We start from the raw sequence: 27990 nt of genomic DNA on the forward strand, positions 1-27990 counted from the left end.
CTCTATTTCTTTGCATTGATTGCTGAAGAAGGCTTTCTTATCTCTTCTTGCTATTCTTTGGAACTCTGCATTCAGATGCTTATATCTTTCCCCAATTTTAGGGTTATTTGTTCTAGAAACTTTCATAATTTTTATCTCATACCATTAGCTCAGCCACTCTGTAGAGATGACATAAATATTTACTGACATTAGCAGTGTGAAAAATCACGATGCTAGTGCTGAAGACACAGCAGTGAACAAAACAATCCCTGCCTTCTTATTTTACAGATGAGCAAACTGAGGTACACAGTGGTTGTGACTTTCTTAGAATTATACTGCTAGTAAGTTGTGAATCTAAAATTTAAATCCAGGTCTTCCTGGTCCCAAGTCTGGGGCATAAGCATAAGAAATGACCATTTTATTATTTTATTGTATATATTTACACATAAAATTTTATTATTATATTATTGTACAAAAATGTAGATCTTCTGACCCAGGGATTGAACTGGCGTCTCTTGTGTCTACTGCATTGGCAGGCAGAATCTTTACCACTAGTGTCGCCAAACAAATGGGACCTAATAAAATGTAAAGAATACATTTTTACATTAATTTGTAAATAATTACATTTACAAATGTAAATAATACAAAAATGTACAATAATATAATAATAAAAATACTATAATAAAGATACTATTAAATGGCTGCTTTTGTGCCAGGCACTATGCCAGGTGCTGGGAATATGAAGATGATTAAGTACCAGACCACCTGACCTGCCTCTTGAGAAACCTGTATGCAGGTCAGGAAGCAACAGTGAGAACTGGACATGGAAAAACAGACTGGTTCCAAATAGGAAAAGGAGGACATCAAGGCTATATACTGTCACCCTGCTTATTTAACTTATATGCAGAGTACATCATGAGAAACGCTGGACTAGAAGAAGCACAAGCTGGAATCAAGATTGCCCGGAGAAATATAAATAACCTCAGATATGCAGATGACACCACCCTTATGGCAGAAAGTGAAGAGGAACTAAAAAGCCCCTTGATGAAAGTTGAAGAGGAGAGTGAAAAGGTTGGCTTAAAGCTCAACATTCGGAAAACTAAGATCATGGCATCTGGTCCCATCATTTAATGGGAAATAGATGGGGAAACAGTGGAAACAGTGTCAGCCTTTATTTTGGGGGGCTCTAAAATCACGGCAGATGGTGATTGCAGCCACAAAATTAACAGACGCTTACTCCTTGGAAGGAAAGTTATGACCAACTTAGACAGCATATTGAAAAGCAGAGACATTACTTTGCCAACAGAGGTCTGTCTAGTCAAGGCTATGGTTTTTCCTGTGGTCATGTATGGATGTGAGAGTTGGACTGTGAAGAAGGCTGAGGCGCTGAAGAATTGATGCTTTTGAAATGTGGTATTGGAGAAGACTCTTGAGAGTCCCTTGGACTGCAAGGAGATCCAACCAGTCTATCCTAAAGGAGATCAGCCCTGGGTGTTCTTTGGAAGGAATGATGCTAAAGCTGAAACTCCAGTACTTTGGCCACCTCATGTGAAGAGTTGACTCATTGGAAAAGACTCTGATGCTGGGACGGATTGGGGGCAGGAGAAGAAGGAGACGACAGAGGATGAGATGGCTGGATGGCATCACGGACTCGATGGACATAAATCTGAGTGAACTCCAGGAGGTGGTGATGGACAGGGAGGCCTGGCGTGCTGCGATTCATGGGGTCGCAAAGAGTCGGACACGACTGAGCAACTGAACTGAACTGAACTGAAGGCAGCCTTCCTGCTTTTGATACTTTCACTCTAGAGGGGCTATACAAAGTATTTATGATAGAGCACATGTTACCCTGAAGATCAGAGTAGGTGCTCAATAAACACTGAACCAAAATTTTTATAATAGTTTACAGTTTACAACACACTTTCATGAACCTTATCCTATCTGAAACAATGGGGACCATAAAGTTTTCAAGAATAAACAAAGGTCTCAGGCATTTAGCAGAGAGAGGGATGATCTTTTGCGATTAGTAGCTATAACTTCATGGCAAAGATCAAATATGAGATGAGTGAAGGGATAGGCTACCCACTTCAGTATTCTTGAGCTTCCATTGTGGCTCAGCTGGTAAAGAATCTGCTTACAATGTGGGAGACCTGGGTCTGAGCCCTGGGTTGGGAAGATTCCCCTGGAGAAGGGATTAGCTACTCACTCCAGTATTCTGGCCTGGAGAACTCCGTGGACGATATAGTCCATGGGGTCAGAAGGTTGGACACGACTGAGAGACTTTCACTTTCACACTTTCAGAATACAGATGGATTTTGACAGGAGTGACAGATGGGAGAGTGGGAGTTTTAGATAAATACAGCAGCAAAAGCTTGTCCTCAGTAATTCCATATTACTTTTTAATCTCTGTTTATGAACCTATGTTTATAAATTCCCTTTGGAATACTGCTGAATCTGCATGTCTGTAATTTTCGGAATCTACCCTTACTGCCCTTTGAAAATCTGGATAACTTTTTTTCATCTTTAATCTTCCTGCACATGGTTCATGAATTCTGATGATTACTAATGGAGATTATACTATTCATTTATTTACAGATACTTATTGAAACCCTGATATGCTCAAGGCCAAGGCCCTGGAACCATGGGGGCTACTACAAGGAAGTATGTATACAAACAACTACCCCGCAAAGCAGAAATCTGTTAAGTGCCTCAGCAGAGCTCAAGCTGGATTTATAGGAGGTCTGAGAAGTTTCTGGAGCATTTGTTGGTTTCCATTTCTTCTCCTACAAGTAATTCATCTGACCTTGGAAATTTCATCTTAAAAAAATGATTAACTGTTTTTTTTTTAAGCAACTTCCTCTCCCAGGCTACTCTCAGGGTTTGCTGAGGATGGTTCAACTTGAAGGTCTTTCTCTATCGGAAGACTGAGGCAATTTAGGAGCTGATAGACTGCGGGTCTCTCTGCCCTCCGGTTCAATACTCACCGTACATTGTCCCCAGAGAGGCTTTCCTCAGGCCTATACTTTCTTGTTCTGGATATTCTTTAAAGTATCTTTTCTTGTGTTTAGCATATTTGCAAGAGCCACCTGACTGTAACCTTTAAAGAGTAGCCTTTGGCAGGAAGGCCCAGGAAGAGTTATGGCTCTGTGACGCACTATCCCATCCTTACCTCATCGTGCGGTTTAGTCTAACCCTCAGGCTGGCCCTGAAGAATGGAACATCTTATCCACGTAAAAATGTTCTGGGGATTCTGATCCTCTAAGAGAGTAATTTATCCAAGGTCTCAAGAGCTGAAAAGTGGTAGACCTTGGGTTTGAACATCGCTATTTCTGACCTCAAAGCCCATGTGTTCCCCACAACGTATTAACCACGATGAAGTGTTTTTTTAAATTCATCTTCCTGGTTTTGTAAAACTCTTTTAAAAAGCTCTCAGTTCATCAAAGCTTCCTCTTCAGGCTCGTGGATTTCAGCTGCTCAACGAGCATTTATTTTCCACTCAAAGTCTGGGAACATCACTTGCCTTCTCCGGTATCCTCGTTCATTCATTACTGTGATTCTTTATAACTTTATAGTCACAGGTATTCTTCTTTGTGTTTGCCTATTAGCATGTTGAAATTTCCTACGGTCCTTTTTAAACAACTGTTGTAATTCTCTTTTCTTCTATTTTTTGAACTCCCAGATGGCCATCTCCCACTTTTTTTTAATAGGAGAAGGAGGGAAGTGCAGAAAAAAAAAAGAGTAGTATAGTTAACTGGGGATTGTTTTATTGTATCTTTTTGTCAGACGTTCTGCTATCTTTTAAAGTTTAATGTTCTCACTTTAAACTTTAAACATCTAGGGGATGTTTAGTGTTCTCACTTTAAACATCTAGGGGAGCCTAGATGCCAACGAAGCAGCAAGAACAAGACAAAACCTGGTCAGTAGGTAAAACAAGGCGCGGAGTCCCGCCCCTAAAGCCAGGGCCAGGGGGCGGGGCGGAGCGCGGGCAGGGGGCGGAGCGGAGCGCCGGTAGGGGGCGGGGCTGCGCTCGGGCGCGCGGGCCTTATAGTCACCCGGAAGGCGCGCGGGGTACCCGCTGGCGAACGCAGCAGGCCCTCGAGGGAACCTCGGCCCTGAGAGCCCTCTGCGCCTCTCTTCTCTCCGCAGACCCGCGCGGCGTCAGCCCGCCCGTACTCGCTGAGTCTGCCCCCGCGGCCGCTGCCGTGCGGCCTGCGTCGCCTCCCGTAGTTCCCCGACAGGCTATGGCCGCCCGCCTCCTGCGAGTCGCCTCCGCCGCCCTCGGCGACACGGCCGGCCGGTGGCGGCTTCTCGCGCGACCGCGCGCGGGAGCCGGCGGCCTCCGCGGGAGCCGAGGGCCGGGCCTGGGCGGCGGCGCGGCGCCGACGCGGACGCTGAGCGTATCGGGGCGAGCGCAGAGCAGGTGAGGCGCGCGCGCGCGGGGGCGCGCCGAGCTCGTGGGTCCTCTGGTGGCGGCGCCTCCGTCGCCTCCAGAGGTTTCCAGTTCTGTCGTCCTCTCCCGGGCGCCGGCCTGCGGGCCACAAGCCCAGCCCCGCTGCCTTCTGCGTGTCCCCGGGCTGGTCGTCCCGTGCGGTCGCTTCCTCCTTGTCCGGTTGCCAAGTTGCTTCTCAGGTCCATCGACGCTTGGCCGGGAACTGGGGCCTGGGACCCCCGATTTCCCTGTCCCAGCGCCTCCTGTGCCCTCAGGACTTTGCTGCTGCTGGTTCTCCGTGCTGTTTGGCGTGGATCTAACCTTTGCCCCGCGGTGAACCTCGCACCCAGTTTGTGTCGCGGCCAGGGCTTTCTTCTGGGCCCTCTTCCGCCTGCCGGGTCTGGAAACGTTCTGTCTCCAAGTCCATTTAGGGTACACCCGCTTGTCCCCGAGCTTCCCTGTGTGCTCTCTCTGGTCCGTGCTAAGTCTCTTCGGGCGTGCCCTACCCGTTGCGACCCCATGGACTGTTGCCCACCAGGCTCCTCTGTCCGTGGGATTCTCTAGGCAAGAATACTGGAGTGGGATGCCATGCCCTTCTCCACTCCTGGTTGCTGTCGGATAAAAAGTCCCCTGCTTTGGACTGGCAAGCCAGGGTTTTAAACTGGGCTTTGACACTTAGTATCCAGTTTGTTTAATGTCTGTAACTGGGGGATAAGAGTCGTGTAGGCCTCAGAGGATTAATTAAAGAAACAAATAGGAGCATACACATATTGCAGGGAGTCTGGGGGGCTCAGTAAATCCCACCTGTTAGCCTCAGCCACCTCCTAAGCCCCCAGCGTTGTTTTGTGTACTAAATGTCGAAAGAGATGTGAAAAAAAATTTGCCCAGAATATGTTGCAGTTTTATATTCTTGGGTAGATTTGTTTCTCAAAGACACAATCCCCTTTAGATACAATAGAGATAAATGAACTCAAAATTTCAGAGTTTAGCACTGTGGTGGATGGAGCCTTAATATAATGTAGGTCTCTGAATAGCTCTCTGACCTGCTGTCCCGTAGTAGGAAGCAAGGAAAACCAGCTGGGTTTGTGTTCCTCTCTAGTTTCTTTGTGAAGTTCCTGAGAATAGGGTGTGGGACCTACTCATCTTTTCCCCCTTAATCTGTGAGGTAGTGGGTGCTCACTAAATTTTTGTTGCGTGAACTGTGAAGGAGATAATGGGGAAGGCAAGCTGGGGTTATTCGTTACTTTCCAGTCTTTGACGTTCATCTACCTGGATGCCTTGTTTTCTACATCGGTTGCTTTCTTGAAAAATTGTGTATAAATTGGGACTCTTATTGAACACATTTATGTAACATATTTAAAGGGGGGCTGTAGTCCATGGACACAACTTAGTGACTAAACAGCAATAACAAAGCTTAGCTCTAGGGTGCCCTAGAAGAGCAGCAGTCCCCAAATCTGCAGCCTTCAGTAGTGTGTGTAAACTATGGAAATCTTTCTGTTGTACTTACTGTCGCTTAGTGTATCAGGCGTATTTTGATGTCAAATCTCTAGACTTCTTGGGTCTCAGACATATATTTCCCTTTGGCTTCTGGACCTTTGTTTTTCCTATTATTATTATTATTTGTATGTTCAAGATAAGTTTTATTTCTGATAATAGTACACAGTTTAGTGAACTGGGAATAAAGATTTTCTAGATTTAACAATTTAATGATTTAACGATTTAATAATCACTAGACACATCAATTTTTTATCTTTAGCTAAGCATATCATAACTTTTGATAGAATTAGGAAAACATTTATTTGAGGTATAACATAAATCATAAAATATACTGATAAATATAAAATTCAGTGATTTTTAGAAAATCTTTAGGGTTCCGCAGCCATTACCATATCTTAATTTGTCCAGCCATAAACACAATACAGCCGGAGAAGGCAATGGTACCCCACTCCAGTACTCTTGCCTGGAAAATCCCATGGATGGAGGAGTCTGGTAGGCTGCAGTCCATGGGATCGCGAAGAGTTGGACATGACTGAGCAACTTCACTTTCACTTTTCAATTTCATGCATTGGAGAAGGAAATGGCAACCCACTCCAGTGTTCTTGCCTGAAGAATCCCAGGGACGGGGGAGCCTGGTGGGCTGCCGTCTATGGGGTCGCACAGAGTCGGACACGACTGAAGTGACAGCAGCAGCAGCAAACATGATCCAGTGCTGGAACAATTTCATTTCACCAGACAGTTTGACATTTTCCAGTCAGTCCCAGTGTCCAACCCTAGTCCCAGACAACCACTCATCTGCACTGTCATTACAGATTTGCCTTTTCTGGGAAATTTATGTGTTAATATATATGTATCAGTTCAGTTCAGTCACTCAGTCGTGTCTGACTCTTTGCGACCCCATGAATCGCAGCACGCCAGGCCTCCCTGTTCATCACCATCTCCCGGAGTTCACTCAGACTCACGTCCATCGAGTCAGTGATGCCATCCAGCCATCTCATCCTGGGTCATCCCCTTCTCCTCCTGCCCCCAATCCCTCCCAGCATCAGAGTCTTTTCCAATGAGTCATCTCTTCTCATGAGGTGGCCAAAGTACTGGAGCTTCAGCTTTAGCATCATTCCTTCCAAAGAAATCCTAGGGCTGATCTCCTTCAGAATGGACTGGTTGGATCTCCTTGCAGTCCAAGGGACTCTCAAGAGTCTTCTCCAACACCACAGTTCAAATGCATCAATTCTTTGGCGCTCAGCCTTCTTCACAGTCCAACTCTCACATCCATACATGACCACAGGAAAAACCATAGCCTTGACTAGACGGACCTTAGTCGGCAAAGTAATGTCTCTGCTTTTGAATATACTATCTAGGTTGGTCATAACTTTTCTTCCAAGGAGTAAGCGTCTTTCAATTTCATGGCTGCAGTCACCATCTGCAGTGATTTTGGAGCCCAGAAAAATAAAGTCTGACACTGTCTCTACTGTTTCCACGTCTATTTCCCATGAAGTGATGGGACCAGATGCCATGATCTTTGTTTTCTGAATGTTGAGCTTTAAGCCAACTTTTTTACTCTCCTCTTTTACTTTCATCAGGAGACTTTTTAGTTCCTCTTCACTTTCTGCCATAAGGATGGTGTCATCTGCATATCTGAGGTTATTGATATTTCTCCCGGCAATCTTGATTCCAGCTTGTGTTTCTTCCAGCCCAGCGTTTCTCATGATGTACTCTGCATAGAAGTTAAATAAGCAGGGTGACAATATACAGCCTTGACGTCCTCCTTTTCCTATTTGGAACCAGTCTGTTGTTCCATGTCCAGTTCTAACTGTTGCTTCCTGACCTGCATACAGATTTCTCAAGAGGCAAGTTAGGTGGTCTGGTATTCCCATCTCTTTCAGAATTTTCCACAGTCAAAGGAAAATTGTGATCGACACAGTCAAAGGCTTTGGCATAGTCAATAAAGCAGAAATAGGTATTTTTCTGGAACTCTCTTGCTTTTTCCATGATCCAGCGGATGTTGGCAGTTTGATCTCTGGTTCCTCTGCCTTTTCTAAAACCAGCTTGAACATCTGGAAGTTCACGGTTCACGTATTGCTGAAGCCTGGCTTGGAGAATTTTGAGCATTACTTTACTAGCGTGTGAGATGAGTGCAATTGTGCGGTAGTTTGAGCATTCTTTGGCATTGCCTTTCTTTGGGATTGGAATGAAAACTGACCTTTTCCAGTCCTGTGGCCACTGCTGAGTTTTCCAAACTTGCTGGCATATTGAGTGCAGCATAACCAGGCTTATATAACTGAGTGTAAATGTTTTCAAACATTTGAAGGTTCAAATGTGTTGAAGCATATGTTTTTTCTGTTATTAAATCAAACACATCTAAACTTGAACCCATTTTCTATCTTCTCCCAAAACTCCTCCTCCTAAGTTAATCCTTAGTTAACCTGTGTTCCCCATTGCCCAGGCAAGAAATTTCAGCGTTACTTCCTCCCTCTCCAGAACCTTTTAATTCTGTCTCCTGAATATCTCCTAAATTAGTATCTCCTACACTGTTGCTTCGTTTATGCCCTTTTATAACCTCCGACGAGGTCTCCCTGCCTCCAGAGTATGTATCTTCATTCTTAGTCATTCTTCTTTGAAAAAATACCAGTTGAAAATCATGCATGTTTGGGAGTACTTGCTTTAAAGCATTTTTTTTTTTCCCTGTGAAAAGAAGTTGGAGAGTACAGGCCCATTTAAGGGACATTCTCTCTTTCTCAACACAATTCTGATCAATTTTTAATAGAATCTTTTTTTTTTTTTTGCCTTGAGTTATCAGGGAAGATATTATTTGATAAGGCTGCCTTTTTTGTGAAATGAGATGACTGGACTTGGTAATTTGTATGATATTTATGGCTCTGAAATTATGCAGTTCTAGGTTTTACTTACATTAAACAGAGTTTTCTTTGATGAACTATGACTGTCTATTGGGAGTGGTGAAAATTACAACTAATTATTTTAAGCTGAAGTACATCTTTTCAATTATGAAGTAAAAATTTAAATAACCAATGGTGGGAGGGTATTATCTAGTTGATAGTATGATTTCTCTTCCCAAAATTTGGACTCATGTTTGAGAGAAGGGTAAGAAATGTAAAGACGTTTGATGATTGACTGATAGATATCCTATACTAATGAGATATATAAGGAGGGTTATATTTATCTTCCTGCAGATTTAAACAGAGGAAACCTTCTTCTAGTACCTTTGGTTTTCTGCCACAATGAAATGTTCAACTACTCGAAGCTATCAATCTGCTGCCTTTTGGTGACTGTATCTGTCAGACACTTGCGTAACAATTGCCTTATCAATAGCATGATTTGTGTTTAAAGCTCTCCATAGCCCTCATCTAGTTTTTAGGGGCACATTCATAGAGATGTTGGTTTTCGGAGGATCTGCATGAGAGCAAAACAGACTTCACAAGTGATAATGATTGCTAATGATTTCATGTAACTGTGACTGATGGTGACCACTGGGAAGACATACTTCAGGTGGCCTTGATAGTGACATACTTGCTATTCCCTTTAGGGTGGCAGAACTTCCCTTCCGGTTGGTGGGTAGATAGTTATACCTCTGATTTCTGGTGTCTCCTTCCCAAATAAACTTTAGAAAGAAAAGAAAATCGTATACAGGACCATATTTGTATGCACACAGACCCACACACAACCTAATTATTTCATCTTACGGGTTCTTTAAGCAGCTATTTTAAAATATGTTGAAATTACTGAAAGTAATAAAGAACTGTTTCCTTTTCCAGCTCAGAAGATAAAGTAACAGTCAACTTTATAAACCGTGATGGTGAAACATTAACAACCAAAGGAAAAGTTGGTGACTCTCTGCTAGATGTTGTGGTTGAAAATAATCTAGATATTGATGGTTTTGGTGAGTATGGAACATTCCTTAAAATGTATAAGTGAAACTATTAAATAGGTTTCAGCTTTGTTTTTTTTTCTTTTTGAAGAATTTTAACTATAGCATGCTGCTGCTGCTGCTGCTAAGTTGCTTCAGTCGTGTCCGACTCTGTGTGACCCCATAGACAGCAGCCCACCAGGCTCCCCTGTCCCTGGGATTCTCCAGGCAAAAATACTGGAGTGGGTTGCCATTGCCTTCTCCAATGCATGAAAGTGAAAAGTGAAAATGAAGTCGCTTAGTCGTGCCCGACTCTTAGCGACCCTATGGACTGGAAGTGAACTGTTAAAATTCAGGATACTTTAGTGTTATATTCTCACTTATGAAGAATAAGAGTGACACTGTGTATCTATTCTTTGGACATTTAATTAGCTATATGCCCTAAAGTCTGTTGCCTCATTACCTTATTGATTATATGTGTGATGCAAAGCTGAGAGTAGTGTGTGGAATTGAAAAATACCAGGGACTCTGTGGGAGAAGGCGAGGGTGGGATGATTTGAGAGAATAGCATTGAAACATGAATATTATCATATGTGAAACAGATCACGAGTCCAGGTTTGACGCATGAGATAGGATGCTCAGGGCTGGTGCACTGGGATGACCCTGAGAGATGGGATGAGGGGTGGGGAGGGGGGCTCAGGATGGGAGACACATGGCTTATTTGTGTCAATGTATGGCAAAAACCACCATAATATTGTAATTAGCCTCCAATTAAATAAATTTTTTTTAAAAGAAAAATACCAGGTTGAGATACTAAATGTCATAATGTCATATTACAGAGGCTATGGGATCTTAGTTCCCCAACCAAGGATTGAACCCAGGCTCTTGGCAGTGAAAGTGCCAACAGTCCTAACCACTGGACTGCCAAGGGAATTCCCAGACTGGTATTTTCTTAGTTACATTGAACTTACGCATTCTTTTTGTTTTAAGCGAGTTTTATTTTACTTACTACTTTTAAATTGAGATGTAGTTGATATATTAGTTCCAGGCATACAACATAAAGGTTTGATACTTGAATGTACTGCGAAGTGATATAGATCACAGTAAGGCCAAATAGCATTCATCACCATACACTGAAGATCTCTGTGGCTCACGTGGGCTTCCCAGGTGGCACCAGTGGTGAAGAACCTGCTTGCCAATGCAGGAGACGTAAGAGACACAGGTTTGATCCCTGGGTTGGGAAAGCCTCCTGGAGGAAGGCATGGCAACCCTCTCCAGTTTTCTTGCCTGGAGAATCCCATGGACAGGGGAGGCTGGCCGGCTACAGTCCATGGGATCTCAGAGAGTCGGACATGATTAAAGTGACCTAGCACGCATGCACTATACAGTCAGGGATGTCAGCTCACCTTCCTTGAAAAGGTAGTTAATCTGTTTCTTATTAAGGAGGTGTTTTGTTTAGGAAATTTTCACTCCTAGACTTTTCACCTTATTCCTTAACCACTCACAGAAAGCCCATATCCAGGAACCTGTCATCTTAGAGCTCAGGGACACAGTATGTCACTTGCCAGTTTTGCTTGAGCATTCTCTCTAGTCTAGAATGGTAGTCCTCTACATCAGTGCCACTTGGGAAATTTACATTCTCAGGCCCCGCTCTGGACTTCCTGAATCAGAAAGTCTGCGATAGGCCCAGAAATGTGTATTTTAACAAGCCCTCCATGTGATTTGATGCATGTGAAAGTTTGAGAACCACTAGTCTGCAGTCAGGTCCAAGGAGGATATCTGACTATTTTTCATTCAAGGTACTGTTCATATTGCACTCTTAAAAACTCTTTTCAGATCAGAATTATTTCTTCCCTTCCGTTTTCCCATGATATATTAAATATACGTCTCTATGTTAATACTTATTTCAGTTTTCTTTTTTAGAGAGAATGTTCCTTCCCTTTATTAGGTTGTGTGCTTTTGGAAGACTCTTGTCACTCAGGTAACCAGAGTTGGCACTCAGTAATATTTGCTAAATTTCTGAATCTAATGTCAATTACAGGGATAATGATAACTGGACCTACTGCATTCCAGCATATGTTATCTATTATTGTAACAACTCTAAGAGGCAGGTTTTTTTTTTTTTTAACTTCCAGTTTATAGGTGAAGAAACTAATAAAGTTCAGAGAAACTTAATGTTCCCTGGATCATACGGTAGCAACTGAGAAGGCCTTATAAGATTCAAGCCTAAGTTTCTCCTAACTCCCAAACCTCGGCTTTTTCCTGTAAGCCATTTTTCTCTTAAGAAGTGTCTTTCCTTTGTGAACACTTGTTACAGAAATTAGGTGATGACATAGTTGCTATAGTTCTAGTTCTAAGGAATTTCTTACTCTAAAGTGGTGGTTCTTGGCTGGGACTGAGTTTCAGAATTCTGTAGAAATATTAAAATATGTTATGTCCTGATTGTATAGGGAGAGTGGGAAGTTGTGCAGATATCCTTTTGAATTTACATGATTCAGATCCATACCATAGATTGACTGATTTATGGAAAAGAACCCATGGATAATTTATATATATTCTGTAAAGTTTATATATAATTAAGTTCCCTCATGAGTTCATATTCAGCAACACTTAGTTGACTAAGCTTGGTTTCTCTGAATTATTCTCTCACAAATGAAAAGTAATACACTGCACAGTAATTGAGAATAGACCCTGGAATCAGACAAATTGTGCTTCATAAACCAACATTGTTACTTACTAGCCATAATACCTGGAGCAAGCTGCTTTATATCTGTATGCCTCAGTTTCCTCTTCTGTAAAATGTGGTTGTAATAGTTCTAACATCATAGGATTGTTGAAGATTAAGTAGTATATTGGAAGTGAAGTGCTTAGCACAGTGGCTACGTTGGTAAGAACAGTAGAATTTGTGGCATTTTAACTTGGTCTGCTCTCCTCCTCTTCCCTGTTCAGCAGTAGCCTTAAAAACTGGCAGCCTTGCAGCCACTGGAGGAACAAACTGATTTGACTTCCTCAGAAGCGTTCTCTAGAATGTCATCACTTATTTTGCAGCTTCTCAGAAAAGCTCCATTCCAAGGAGTTGTTATTCGATTTGCCTCAGAGATTGCTCTGTGAGGAGGCTCTGTCCCTAGGACTTTCATCTGAAATAATGACCTGCAGTTGTTTAACACTGTGCTGCCTGAGGCTGTGATGCCCCTTGGAGCAAACAGGAGCCTGGCCAGAAAGCCTAAAAGAAAAATCTGGGGAATGAAATGTCTGTAGTGGGCTTTGAAATACTTTGGGGATCTGAAGGCCATGCACAAATGCAGGACTGTATTTATGCCCAGAAAAGACCCGATAGGGCCTTAGTCTCCCATCTGTGCATTTCTGGCTGACCTTGAGGGTCTCATGCAGGTGAAGGCCAAGACAGACATGCAGAGTACTTGAATGTTGAAGGTGTGCCTAATCATGAACTGTGCTCCTCAGCAGAGGGTAGAAGCCTTACTGGTTCAAAGCCCTGAAGGAAACCTCCAGATAGTGATCTAGCTGATCACTAAGCTCACTGAACAAAGACATCGCTGATCACATGCTGCCGGGAATACAGATCTGAGTTAGTTTGGGAAGGTCACTAAAGAAACAAATAGCTGCAAGAACAACCACCAAAAAGCCAGCCACAGCAACAAACCTAGGGGAGACAGTGGTGAGCCCTGATTTCCGGAGCTGCCATATTATATTATTTAAAATGCCTACTGTGCAATAAAAAATTCAAGATGCCCAAGGAAACAGGAAAGTATGGCCCATACTCAGGAAGAAAAGCAGTCAATAGAAGCTGTCCCCGAGGAGTCCCAGCTATTAGACTTACTAGACAAAGATGTTGAATCAGCTGTTATCAAAGTTCAGAGAGCTGAAGGAATGTATGTGGGGATGATCTTTGGCCTTTGTACATCACTGTGTGTGGACTTTGTTACCACTGTGTGTGAGGGTACATTAAAGAATTAAAGCACGTTTTTGCTGTCCTTGAGAAAGCTAATCTTTTGTGTTCTGGAACAGCTAATGTGGAGGCTGTGATCCAGTAAATCTGTTTTTATACATTTCTCCACAGCTTCAGTCTCAGCTTCATGAAAATACATATATACTAGACTCTTTACTCCAGAGTTATTTGTGAGAGCAAAAGATTTGAAAGAAGCAAATGCCCATTGATAGAAGACTGATATTTAGTCATGCAAGGGGATACTATATTACTCCATTAAAAAAAACAACAAAACTGTGGAAGGAGTCTTGAAAACAAATATCAGTAGTTACCTACTGGTAGGAGGGAGGCAGGAGGGAAGCTTTTAATTCCATGGTATATTTAATCCATTTCTTTCTTTGAACATTTAGATGACTTCCATTTTTCAGCTATTACAAATACCCTTAAGGTGAACATCCCCAAGAGTACTTTTCTATGTTTGTGTTCTGTAATTTCCTTGTGGTAAATTCCTAGGGAAAGAATTACTTAGTAAAATTGTTTTATTAATTGCTCAAATTATTTGTCTGCTTTTCTGATGAGGTATTTTTAGCCATTAGGAAAGGCTCTTTAAATGTGCTGTTTGACCAAAAAAACTAATAAAAATGAAAATTAATTTTAAATATTTATTTGAAGGGCTCTTAATCTCTGTTTTACATGGAGCTACATTTTTGTCAAAATAATTAAAATATTTTATTTACAGTAGATAATTTTCATGAGTTGCTTTCCATTTCTTTGAAATAAAAGCATATTTTGACCTTAATACTTAAAAGTACTTTAAATTTTTTAAAGTATTTTTTCTTTCATTATTCATGACTATATATTGCAATAACACTGTTTTTCACATTGCAGTTTGCAACCATTAGTCATATAATCAGTTTAGTAGCTCTCAGCAGTTAAAGTAATTAAAAAGAAAATATAAAAACACCATCTTTTGTATTATTCCATGAAATGCTTGTTTAGCTATTGTACAAAGTATATGTTATACCAGGTTGTAATGTAAAATGGGACTCATACTATGAGTCACAATTTAAAATATATATTTTTTCTTTTTGGAAAACTGTTGGCTGGAATGTTAAGAATGAAGTTCCTGCCTGTGTTTGCTTCCCAGCTCTGTCACTTTGCCACCTTTGTGACCTTCAGTTAGATCTCTAACCTCTTTATACCTTGTCTCCTTAAGGGTAACATAGAAATAATGTTAGTACTTAAGTACTTTGTTAGGTTGCTTAGAGATCAAATGAGGTTATCTAAGCAAGGCTAAATTAATGTTAGCTATTCTTGTTAGCATAGTTATTACTACAGGTTCATTTTTCATTATAACACATTTTAAAAACACATTAAAAAATTGTTACTTCCCATAGTCTTAACACAGAGATAAACACTAAAAGAGTCCTTTTGCCCCCAATTTCCTAGAAGTACCTAAAGTTTAATGCCAACACAGTCTTTAGTAATTCAATAAGAATTCTGCATTTGTTTACATGGACATAGAAGAGATACTTTAAAGATCAAGGATCCTAATGTGTCCAGAATTTTGGGCATGTAAATATAAATTTGAGATAAGCTAAACTAGGCTCACAAAAGATGAGTTAAGCCTAAGTCACTTTCTAGAATAAAAATGGAAGAAATGAAATCAAGAAGTTTGAACTACCATGTTTATAAAGAAGAGATTATAACAACATTGTAAGGGACAACTGTGCATCCCAGGTGGAGCTATTGGTAAAGAACCCACCTGCCAATGCAGGAGATATAAGAGATGAAGCTTTGATCTCTGGGTCGGGAAGATCCCCTGGAGGAGGAAATGGCAACCCACTCCAGTATTTTTCCCTGGAGAATCCCATGGACAGAGGAGCCTGGCAGGGTATAGTGCATAGGGACGCAGAGAGTCGGACATGACTGAAGCAACTTGGCAGGTATGCAGGGCCAACTATTTCAGTCATTTCTAAAGCTGAATACAGGAGACACTTTAAATGTTGCCCTTGTTCTAGTCTTACTCAACAGGTGAACATTGTACACAGCTGAGGTTGGCCTAGTTCAGAGTGTCTGTGCAGTTTCTCTCTGGGTGATCTTATCCCTTCTGTGGCGTTAAATCCCACCTAGATGTCCATAGACTGTTGTTAGCTCACAGTGTCCCTCTGAGCCCTGGACTTACAGATTCATCTTCCTATTTATATCTTTTCTTGGAAATTGCACAACTTCTTACTTTATATCTTTTCTTGGAGCCTCTTGATGAAAGTGAAAGAGGAGAGTGAAAAGTTGATTTCAGACTCAACATTCAGAAAACTAAGATCATGGCATCTGGTCCCATCACTTCATGGCAGATAGATGGGGAAACAATGGAAACAGTGACAGACTTTTTCTTGGGCTCCAAAATCACTGCAGATGGTGACTTCAGCCACGAGATTAAAAGATACTTCCTCCTTGGAAGAAAAGCTATAACCAACCTAGACAGCATATTAAAAAGCAGAGGCATTACTTTGCCAACAAAGGTCTGTCTAGTCAAAGCTATGGTTTTTCCAGTAGTCATGTATGAATGTGAGAATTGCACTATAAAGAAAGCTGAGTGCCGAAGAATTGATGCTTTTGAACTGTGGTGTTGGAGAAGACTGTTCAGGGTCCCTTGGACTGCAAAGAGATCAAACCGGTCAATCCTAAAGGAGATCAGTCCTAAATATTCATTGGAAGGACTGATGGTGTAGCTGAAGCTCCAATACTTTGGCCACTTATGCGAAGAGCTGACTGATTTGAAAAGACCCTGATGCTGGGAAAGACTGAAGACAGGAGGAGAAGGGGACGACAGAAGATGAGATGGTTGGATAGCATCACTGACTCGATGGACATGAGTGTGAGCAAGCTCCGGGAGTTAGTGATGGACAGGGAAGCAGGGAAGCCTGGCATGCTGCAGTCCATGGGGTTGCAAAGAATCAGACAGGACTGAGCAACTGAACTGGAAAAAGTTGTCATATTTAAACAGATTTTGATTCCACCCCCCCCCCCCCCGCCTCCCCCGCTGCCTTATTGAAACTTACCCTTCTGAGGATCTTGACTATCAGCAATGAGCATCTCTCAGGTGCTCAAACCCGAAACTGGAGAGCATCTTTTATTCTTCCTTCTTCCGCATCCTCTCCCTTCAGGCCATCAGCAGTTCCTCTCAGATGTGCTCTGTTTGTCTCCAGTAGGTCCTGTTCTCACTGTTTCTGCAGTCACTGCCTGGGGCTGCCACTTAACGTGTTCCAGGAGCTGCACTTCTCTACTTCTGCTTTTGAACCCAGCATCTGGGGTCATTCATCATATTGCAAATAAGACAGATCCTCTGATTAAAAACGATGAATAAATTCCCATTTCATTTAGGATAAAATCTACATTCCTTATGCTAGCCTCTGCATTATCTGGCTCCTTCTGCCCTTCCTCTTCTCTCCCACTTCTCATTGTTCTTTCTGTCACTTTGGCCACACTGGCCATTTATCAAGAGCTGAACTCACCTAGAATTTCTAGCTTGAAGACTTTGTATATACACTTTACACTTTTTTCTGCCCGGGACACTTCCTCTCCCTCCTGAAAAATCCTTTATGTGTTGCTTTTCATCTTTCTGGTCTCAAGTTTATGTTACTTCCTTAGAGGGACTTTGCCCAACCACCCAGTCCAAAATAGCAGTTCATTTATTACCCTGAATCTGTTTTTCTCCATCACAGCATCCTGTTCATTTCTTTCATCGCATCACAATCTATTTATGTATTTGTTTATTTCTGCATCTTTCTCCCTGGAGACTGTATTGAAGGATTAAGTGATTCTTGTTTTCACATATGACATGAAGTAATGAATGGATCAGTGAGTAAAAAGTAAATTTTGGAAGCAATCAATTTATAAACATTCTTGTTTCCAACTTTTATGTTAATGTAGGTTTTCTTGGATGATCTCTGAAGTTTTCAGTATTATAGTATTCTGTCACTAGGGGGCAGTTACACCTCTCTGATCAAATGTACCTCCTTATTATCTCAGACTATATTTTCTTACTATGTATTTCCTTTGTGTGACTGTTTTGAGGGAAATTATTTGAATTGTGTGGTCCTGATGATGATCATATAAATATTTATTCATGTCATGTTAATTGATTCTTTCTGGCTCTGGAATCAAGCTTTACTTTAGAAAATTAGGTTTTAATATTTATATATCATTTCATATTTTTAGGATATAATATTCCAGCATAGCTATCCTCTGGAGTTTTGTTTGAGAAAGGGGTTAGCAATCTTTCTTGTCAGCATCATTATAGAGCTCCAAGTTTTCTTAGTATAATATAAGCTACAGACACACACACACATGCACACACCCATGAAACAATCTATTCCTGGTGGAAAACTCTTAAGTTACATGAAAGGAGTAGTAGTCTGCAGATAGCTAACTTATTCTGGGAATTCGTTTTTTATGACAGGAATTTTAATCTTTAGTATTAGTCTTGTTAAAAACAAAAAACAAGTGTTATTCATCATCAGCCTTGAAATTAGCCAATAGCCATGCCTTACTAAACAAAATACCTTACTTAACATAATTTTAAAATTATACAAAATTGAAATTGTACAGATTAATAATATTAAGTTTCTTACTCTAGTAAAATCAGAAGTACTGTGAAGCCCAAAACTTTTGTCAAGAATCCCATAATTTCAAGCTGGCAGACTGAATTTATAAATTGTATATTTGTTTCGATACCTTTTACAATTACAAGCCAGTATCTCTCAGCTTTGTCAGTATCATGTAAACTGTGCTGTTTCCAGACATCTGATGTCTGTGTGATTTTTGTTGACTGTAGTGCTGATATTTTAAACTGTGGTTATACTTTAATATCATTTTAAAGCCCATGACGGTTTCAGCCAAGCATTCATTAAGTGTTAATACTGAAAAATGCATCTGAAAATGAATTATTTTGGAACAGAAGTTAAATGTGACAGAATGCAGTGAAGGAAGCCAAAAACCTGTCATAATTTCTATTACTGCTAATTTAGGAGAAAGAACTCTGAATTATTAGGCAAAACGCCAGCAAAATTAAAGCAGCACTAAACTGTATATACCTTTAAGTTCATGACAGTTATTGGACGATGGTAAAATGTTGGTACCACGGGCTCGTGAGGCTGAAATGTGTCCCTAAGTCGTATCAGATTATCGTCTGTTGTAAGGCATGGAGTATTTTTGATTATTTGAAAGGTGGACATAGTAGTGTAAAAAGTTTCACTTCAGATGTTTGTTCTAGTTAAGTATATATTGCAACAAAAATAATGATTTGAAGATTAAAGATTTATGGACCGTAAGAATCCATTTTGTTTCATTGAGAATATAACTCTCGAATTATGAGACTTCTAACAATTTCAAAATCTTTGAGAATATATTCCTCGTAAAATTTGATCATGTTCTGTTTAATATATTGTGAGTATGTATCTGTATATATAAGTATATGGAGAAGGCAATGGCACCCCACTCCAGTACTGTTGCCTGGAAAATCCCATGGACGGAGGAGCCTGGTAGGCTGCAGTCTATGGGGTCGCTAAGAGTCAGACACGACTGAGCGACTTCACTTTCACTTTTCACTTTCATGCATTGGAGAAGGAAATGGCAACCCACTCCAGTGTTCTTGCCTGGAGAATCCCAGGGACAGGGGAGCCTGGTGGGCTGCCGTCTATGAGGTTGCACAGAGTTGGACACGACTGAAGTGACTTAGCAGCAGCAGCTTACATGTGTATATATACACACATATCTACAGATTTTATCTATTAATTTACTTTATTATAGCCAACCACTTACAAAGACACTTAAAACCAATAGTTGTCAGTACTGCTTTGGGATTGTGTATAAGCATAAGTCACATAACTTTTGTACTTTCAGTTCCCATCTCTCCACATGTATTATTGTATAAATATACCCATATTTTGATCAGCTATCATTTTAACTTTTAAATTTTATTTTAGATTATCAGTTTTAGATTGAAGTTTCTATAGTAGTTGGTGCCTGTGTATCCTTTTTTGTTTGATAAGTTGTCTCCCACTGTTTTGTGGACTTGTTCGCTATATATGTGATTAGCATAAAAAACAACAAACACTTTTCATTTCTGGGATAGGTTTTGTTTACCAGATTCATTTTTAGGTCAACTTCTTAGTGTTTGGAATTTGTTTTCCCATGGAAATACTGTTACACATGATGGCTAAATTTTCAGGCCAACCCACAGAACTAACTTAATAGCTAACTAACCATTTATAGCCTGGTTTCCAAGAGAGACTGCATTACAATGTCTTAACTTTTACTACTAGATCAAGAACTTCTAAACTCCTTGGGCCCACATACTGCATAGGCACAATGCATGTACCCCCTCATATGCATTCCAGTTTGGTAGTAGGAATATATTTACTGCTGATTTTCAATGCTGGTGATTTCACGGTGGATAGGAACCTGGGAATTCTATAATGTGGAAGAAAAGTTAGAAGATGAAGCCCAAGGTGAGTGTCATTCAGTTTGTTCTTGCCTGTAGCGTGTGCAGTTTGAGTTGTGGCTTTAGTGGAGTTTCGAGCTGCAGGGATGGTCAGTAAGGACATGAAGTTAGTGTCAAATAGGATACAGAATTGGTGGCAGCTCTTGCATTTTAACTGAAGACAAGTAGGCAGTGCCAGATCAGCTCTGGTGAAGATCTGGTGCCGATAAAGTTATCTACAAAAACCTACAGCTGATATCATGCCTAATAGTGAAGGAGGAAATGCCTTTCTCCTAAGATTAGGAACAAGCTTAGGATGTCTGTTCTTACCATCTTATTATAACGTTATGATGAAAGTCTTAGTCTATGTAATGAAGCAAAAAAAAAAAAAAAAGGGCATACTGATTTAAAAGAAAGAAATACAGCTGTTTGGTTTTTAGATGGTTGTTTACATAGAAAATCACAAGGAATCTTAAAAAAAAAAACAAAAACTTAGATCTAAGTGAGTTTACCAAGGTCCTAGTATGTGATCAACACATGAAAATCAATTGTATTTCTGTATACCAGCATGAATAGTTGGGAATCAAAAAAGTTTTTAAAAGAACATTCATAATACCTACCCCAATGAAATTTTTAGGTTTAACAAAATATAACATCAATATCTTGAAAATTATAAAACTCTGATGATAGAAAGCAAAGACTTAAGTAGTTGAGAGACATACTATATTCATGAATTGGAAGACAGCATAGTAAAGATGCCAGTTTTTATTGATATATAGATTTGTTACATTTCCCGTTAAAATCTCAGCAGGATTTTTTGTAGGTACAAACAAGCGATTCTGAACTTTTTGCAGGAAAACAAAGGAACTACAACAGCCAGTTTTAGAAGAAAAGGATAAAGTTGGAAGTATGTGTAGTACAGATAAAAAACTTGATGTTACAGTAAGCAAGACAGTCTAATAATACCAAAAAAAATTGGTCTAGTTGATTTTTTGGGGAAGAGCTTCACTGAGATTTAATTCACATACCATATAGTTTACTCATTGAAAGTATACAGGTTTTTTTTTTTTTCTTTTTTTTTTTTTAGAATATTCAGAGTTATGTAACCATCATCACTATTGGTTTTATTTGTTTTCTAGCTTTATTGACATATAATTGACAACTAACATTGTGTAAGTTTAAAATGTACAGTGTAATGGTTTGATACACATATCAGTTTCAAAATGATTATCACAATAGGGTTAACCTCACATCATTCCTTTTTTTTTGGTGGTTAAAACATTTAGGATTAATCTCAGCAAATGTCAAACATATAACACAGTGTTATATCTATAGTCACCATGTTTCACAGTAGGTCCTCAGACCCTGTTCGTCTTAAAGTTGAAAGTTTACACCCTTTGACAGCTCTCCCCATTTCCTTTAGCCTCTGCCATCACTCTCTGTTTCTATGAATTTGACTTTTTTAGATTCTACATATAAGTGAGATCATACTGTTTTCGTCTTTCTCTGTCTTACTTATTTCAGCTTAGCATAATAGCTCAAGGTCTACTCTTAATCTCACAAATGGCAGGATTTTCTTCTGTTTTATTGCTGAATAATACTCAATTGTGTGTATGTATAGTATCTTACTCATTCATCCATAGGCATACACTTAGGTTGTCTTCATATCTTGTGAAAGTCGCTCAGTTGTGTCCAAGTATTTTCTCCTGTTCAGTAGCTTGTCTTTTCATTTTGTCAGTGGTTTTCTTTCTGCAAAAACTTTAATTAGGTCCCATTTGTTTATTTTTGTTTTCATTTCCTTTGCTTTATTAGACAGATCCAAAAAAAATATTGATATGATGTCGAAGAATATTCTGTTTTCCTCTAGGAATTTTATGGTTTCAGGTTTTACAGTTAGGTCTTTAATCCATTTTAAGTTTATTTTGTATATAGTGTTAGAGAATGTTCTAGTTTCATTCTTTTACATGTAATAGCCAGTTTTCCCAGCACCATTTACCGAAGAGACTGTGTTGTCTCCATTTTGAGTTCATTTTTGTATATGGTGTTAGAGAATTGTTCTAATTTCATTCTTTTATATGTAATAGCATTTTCCCAGCACTATTTAATGAAGAGACTCTCTTCTCCATTGTCTATTACTGCCTCCTTTGTCATAGAGTAATGACCATAGATGAGTGGGTTGGTTTCTGGGCTGTCTATTCTGTTCCACTAATCTATGTGTCTGTTTTTATGCCAGTCCCATGTTCTTTTGCTTACTGTAGCTTTGTAGTATAGTTTGAGGTCAGGGAAATTGATACTTACAGTTCTGTCCTTTTTCAAGATTATTTTGGCTTTTTCAGGTCTTGTGTGTTTCCATACAAATGAAAAAAATTTTGTTCTAGTTTTCTGGAAAGTGCCATTGGTAATTTGATAGGAAGTGTATGGAATCTGTAGATTGCCTTGGATAGTGTGGTATCTTAACAATATTAATTTTTCTAACCCACGAACACAGTGTATCTCTCTGTCTGTACTGTCTTTCATTTCATCAATGTTTTATAGTTTTCTGAGTATAGTTCTTTTACCTCCTTAGGTACATTTATTCCTGGGTATTTTATTCTTTTTGATGCTATTATAAATGGAATTGTTTCCTGAATGGAGAAATGCAGGCTGTGTCTCCGAGAGCACAGCAGACACGAGGATTTTCTTCTGGGTGATGAACCTGCTTTGTGTCCTGGTTGTGGTACTGGGTGCACATGTGTTAAGATTCAAAGACCTGTATACCAAAGAGACAGAAGTCAGATGCTTATTGACTAGAGGCCTGCCTCTGATTACAAGACCAGGAAACAAATTGGCAGAAATACCCATCATGAAATCATGAGATGAAAAAAAAATTTTTTAATGGAGTAACTTAAAGTTTTCTTCTCACAGTTTTAGGCTTTTAAAATCTCTTTTTTTCTCCAAACACCTTATCAGGGACATGTCTTCACTGTTCTCTAATTTTTTTCTTTTTTTATAGAACATACAGTTTAAGGGAAAAAAAAAACCCTCCCCCAAAATGCTCAGATTGTTGTATTATTTTGGAGTTTTGCAGGATAGACTATTTCTTCTTTTAAGTACTATTCACAGGGTTTGTAAATCTTTGCTCCAGATTTTTTTCTATAGTGATATTTGTTCCACAGCATGACCATATGTGTCTCTGGTTCAGTGATAGCCATTTTATATAGGCTAAGTTGATTTCATCCTGAACCTTAAAGTTTCTATTGTATTTGAGTTTCTTCCCAGTACAAAGAATAAGAAAAGCATATCTATTGACAACTTGTGATAGAAAAAGTTTGAAAGAAACTGTAAAATCAGGAGGAATCCCAAGCATGATGTGTTTATCTAAAGAATAAATATGGGACTAGAATGTGTAATAGGAACTTGAGTGTAGGAACCAGAAGTTAATCTTTTGTATATATTCAACATTTGTCAGATTCTTATTAGAATACTCTCTTCAGCTCTGAACTTGGCATCCTAAGCAAGATGTGGAATCAGCTGGCAAGGTTCGTGAGAGGAGCTATGAAAATTATTAGAGAGTGAAAATAAAGCCTTTAAGAGGTTAAAAGAATTGGGATTTTCTAGGGAAGAAAGCAAAGACCTAGAACACGGATGGTAACTCTTCATTTTGACTGACCAGGTGGTAAAAAGAATGTCCTAAATTTTCTGCAGGGATTTATTGGCATGTGGACTTTTCTCTGAATTCCAAGATGATTGAGACCATATTGTATGCACTGGCTTCTTCCCTGGGCTTTTCTTATATCACCCTTTTCTGGTTCTCTGTTTTCCAGTTGACACATCTGTATTTTAACTCCTTTTCTTGGTGGGTGGGGGAAGGCGTCTCCTTGACTCTCTCAGTCTCTTATCCTTCTTTTCCTCTTTCCCCCCTCCTCTCTGGTGAAATGTCATGACTTCTGCTTCTGTCTTGTCCATGTCAAACCCATCCTTTACACACAGGCACCAGCAGGATATATATCCAAAATAAACATGCCATGTCACTTTCCTGCTCAAAATCCTTTAGTATCTTCCTGGAACTTCAGCAGCAACCACTGCATTGGATTCAGGGGCTGGATTCAAGAGGGGTGGTAGAGTGACAGTTGCTGGTAATCTCCAGCCAGAAACATCTCTGTGGCAACTCACCCACTGAGAATGTGCTAGTTTACCTACCCAGTGTGTCGGCAAGTGGAGCACGTGCTTACAGCACACGCTCAGGCTCCTTAGGAGAGCTTGGGAGAGCTCTGTGCTTGGTCCTCCGTCTGCCTCTATAGCCAGCTCCCAACTCCGCATTCTGCCCAGGATCGTGAGTTTGTTTTTCTTGTATCTTCTGTTATGCATCGCTTGCAGTTCTCAGGATTTGTTTTTTTAATAATAAAAACTTCAAGCTTTTTAAAGCTTTTTAAATTAGGGTAGTTGCTTGGTATATTTTAGGGAGGGTTTTACTTACATTTTAAGACAAAACATGCTGAATTTCCTGAACTTTGTCCCCCAGTATCTCTAAATGGATTTGACATTTTAGTTTTGAGTTTGTCTGGATTGGGTACTGATCAGATAAAAACAGAAAGCAAAATTAGTATGTATTTATTGAATACTAGTGAACAAATCCATTAAGAACTACAATTCTTCTTTGTGGAGTCATAAAATATTAGAGTGAACAGGCCCTTAGGTATCATCTACCTCAATCTCCCATGATACAGATGAGAAAAAAATTGAGGTCCTTGAGAGGCCTGCCCAGGACACAGTGGACAGTGTGGCAGATTCATCAAGAGCCCAGCTGGCCTCAGGGTTGCACTCCAGTTCTCCTTTTACTGCAGAGGTTTTCTTTCTCTCTACCTCTCTGCCTACCTACTTGGTGGCTCAGCGCTAAAGAATCCGCCTGCCACTGCAGGAGACGTGTGTTTAATTCTTGGGTTGGGAAGATCCCCTGGAGAAGGAAATGGCAGCCCACTCCAGGATTCTTGCCTGAGAAATTCCCATGGACAGAGGAGCTGGGTGGGCTGTAGTCCATGGGGTCACAAGAGTCAGACACAACTTAGCGACTAAACAACAATTTACCTACCTTTTTTTAAGCAGAGGAAGCCCACTTCCTTTTAAGTAAAATATATCCATTTACCTTTTTGTGTGGAAAGCCTCAAATTTATGCAAAAATAGAAAAGTAAACCGCTTGTTCAAATAACTAATTGGTGTGCGTATATATTTGTATATTACATAAATGTATATACATATTTATATATTTATTATATAAACATACATATAATTTAATATATAAGAAAGTTGAAATTCTTTTAAGTTTTCTTATAACTTCCAAATAATAATAATTGCCAACACTTGAATAGGTGTTACTCTACCAGTCAGTCATGGTTGCAAGTATATATGTTAAGCACACATTCGTATGTAATGCTTGCAACTGCCCTTGGTATAGTTACTACTGAGGAAATTCAGGCATGGAGGGTGGAGTAGCCCAAGGTGATGCCATTAGTAAAAAGTGGAGCTGAGATTGAAGCCAGGGAATCTGGCTCCAGAGTCCATGCTTATGACCCCTGTATGTCACTATATGGTATGTCTCTGCTTCATCTTGTTTCGCTTTGAATGAGATTTAATAAAATCTGCTTTGGATGAAATTTAATAAAAATGAATGTATAAGGAAGCCTCTTTTCTTTCTTTATGTTTTAAAGTAATAAAATATGAGTAACAAATGTTTAAATTGTGGAAGAACAATTCTTATTACAATGATAAATTTTTTCACAGGAAAAGTAAGAAATTCACTAACTATTGATAATAGTTCTATTAATATTTTATATAATGTTATCGACCAAGAGAATCTAAATCCAACTGATGTTACTTCCAAGAGTCTATAATCTTTACAATTGTATTATGGCTTTAAAAATTATTTAAAAACGAAACCAGAACAACTTTTTAAGGTAGAATTTAATGAGAACATGATATGGATGGTTCTGTTTTATCGGGTCAGCTCTTGGATGCTGTATTTTAAGGAAGACCCAACCAGACTGAAAGAAGGGATTTAGAACTATGTTACTATGTAAGAAAAATCTGAAGGACCTGCGTATGCTCAGCCTGGAGAAGAGCATTTTTAAATATATGAAAAGCTGTTGTTTAGAAGGATTCACTAAATAAGCTTATAGACACAGAGAGTAGAAAAGTGGTTGCCAGGGGCTTGGTGGAGATCATGGAAATATGTGAATAGGTAAAAGGGTTTAAAATTTTACCTCTAATATTAAGGACTGAGGATCAAATGTAAATCATGGTGGCTATAACTCTGTTGCTGAGAGAGTAGACCTTACATGTTCTCATGGAAAATAAATAAATAGACATATATGGGGTTACAGGTGTATTAACTGGGGTCCTGAGAGGAGTCCTTTCACAGTATATGCATATATCAAATCATTATCATGTGTGCTTTAAATATCTTACAGTTTTGTTAATTTTACCTCAGTAGAACCAGAAGGAAAAAAAAAGATTCGACTCCATGGGGTAGAGTTGGAGCAGTAGGTGGAAAGTTACAGAGTGACAGACTTTAGCACAGAAGCAGCCAAATGTGAGATCAACCGGCTTAAGCAGGAGGATTTCTCTGTCAGAAGTTTTCGAGCAAGAGATGGGTAAACCCTGAGAAAAGGGGGTTGTAAAGCATATTCAGTTAGAGTTTGGTTGGACTAGATGACTTTTCAGTTCCCTGTTTATAGTGCCTGGTGTGTAATAGGCACTTAATAAATGTCAAATTAATGACTTTTAAAAACATGGAGCAGGAGAAATATTCTCTTTATTTTAAACCAGTGTGACTCTTAAAAGTGACTTATTTGATTATGTCCTGATTATAAAGAAAGATTGAGAGGGAAGAATATTTAACTTTATTTAGATGTCAGTTTGATTACTTTCTGATCCCTCTTACACACCACGAAAGCTCCTATAAATTGTGTTGAGTTTTCCAGGAAAAGGTAAGTAACTTCCACAGCTGTATGTAAATTAATAACTATATAAATTTAAAAGGCATATATTTTTGTATCTATACATGACTCATTAACTTGTAAACTCTTTCATATTAGGATTTGTATTTTTGAGTCTCCCTCACAGCATCTAACCCATAACCTCTTAAAAGTAATATTTGAAAGTGATTTCCAACTCTGTGTGTACTGGGTATGGGGAGTTGTCCCTAATTTTCATTATTATTCAGAAATAAAGTCCTACCATTGATGTGTGCTAATGCTGATTTTTAAATTTAGAAATTACTTCATTCCAGGCGATTTTGAATCTTGTTGAATGTAGAGAGGAGCATGTTCAATGTTTGTTGCTTTTGTAGGTGCATGTGAGGGAACCCTGGCTTGTTCTACCTGTCACCTCATCTTTGAACAGCACATATATGAGAAACTGGAAGCAATCACTGATGAGGAGAATGACATGCTTGATCTGGCATATGGACTAACAGATAGGTAAGATTTTCAGACCATTTCTGTTGTAAGAATCATCTGGGAGGGTGAAAGTTTTATTTGTTCATGTCTGTCTCTGACCAGAGACATGTAATCTGCATGCATGTAATAGTGTTCTTCCAGTGTAGACAGATAAGTCGCAAACTTTGAATATCAAATATGTGACATTTCTTCATGTATTCTACAGTTTAACCCTTATGAAGCTTTCCTTTTAACAAAAGTGAAAAAAAAAGTTAATTGGAAGTATTAGAAGAGAAGTTCTGGATCCTAATAAATCTTCTTTCATCTATTTTTATTCAAGGAATTAATATTTGTCACAATGAGTTGGGATGAAATATAATG

General features: G+C 39.5%; 1 protein-coding gene across 1 annotated transcript in view; it reads left to right on the forward strand.

Moving 5' to 3' along the window:
• The first annotated feature begins 3999 nt into the window (after positions 1 to 3999).
• The window catches only part of FDX1 (ferredoxin 1), a 32343-nt gene continuing 8352 nt past the window's right edge, over positions 4000 to 27990 (forward strand). The window contains exons 1-3 of the mRNA XM_052652890.1: positions 4000 to 4399; positions 9676 to 9800; positions 27522 to 27651. Of these exons, the coding sequence (XP_052508850.1) occupies positions 4221 to 4399; positions 9676 to 9800; positions 27522 to 27651 (434 nt within the window). The 5' untranslated portion in view covers positions 4000 to 4220. The remainder of the gene's footprint in view (positions 4400 to 9675; positions 9801 to 27521; positions 27652 to 27990) is intronic.

Source organism: Budorcas taxicolor, chromosome 15, assembly GCF_023091745.1.
Source record: "Budorcas taxicolor isolate Tak-1 chromosome 15, Takin1.1, whole genome shotgun sequence".
Taxonomy (NCBI): Eukaryota; Metazoa; Chordata; class Mammalia; order Artiodactyla; family Bovidae; genus Budorcas; species Budorcas taxicolor.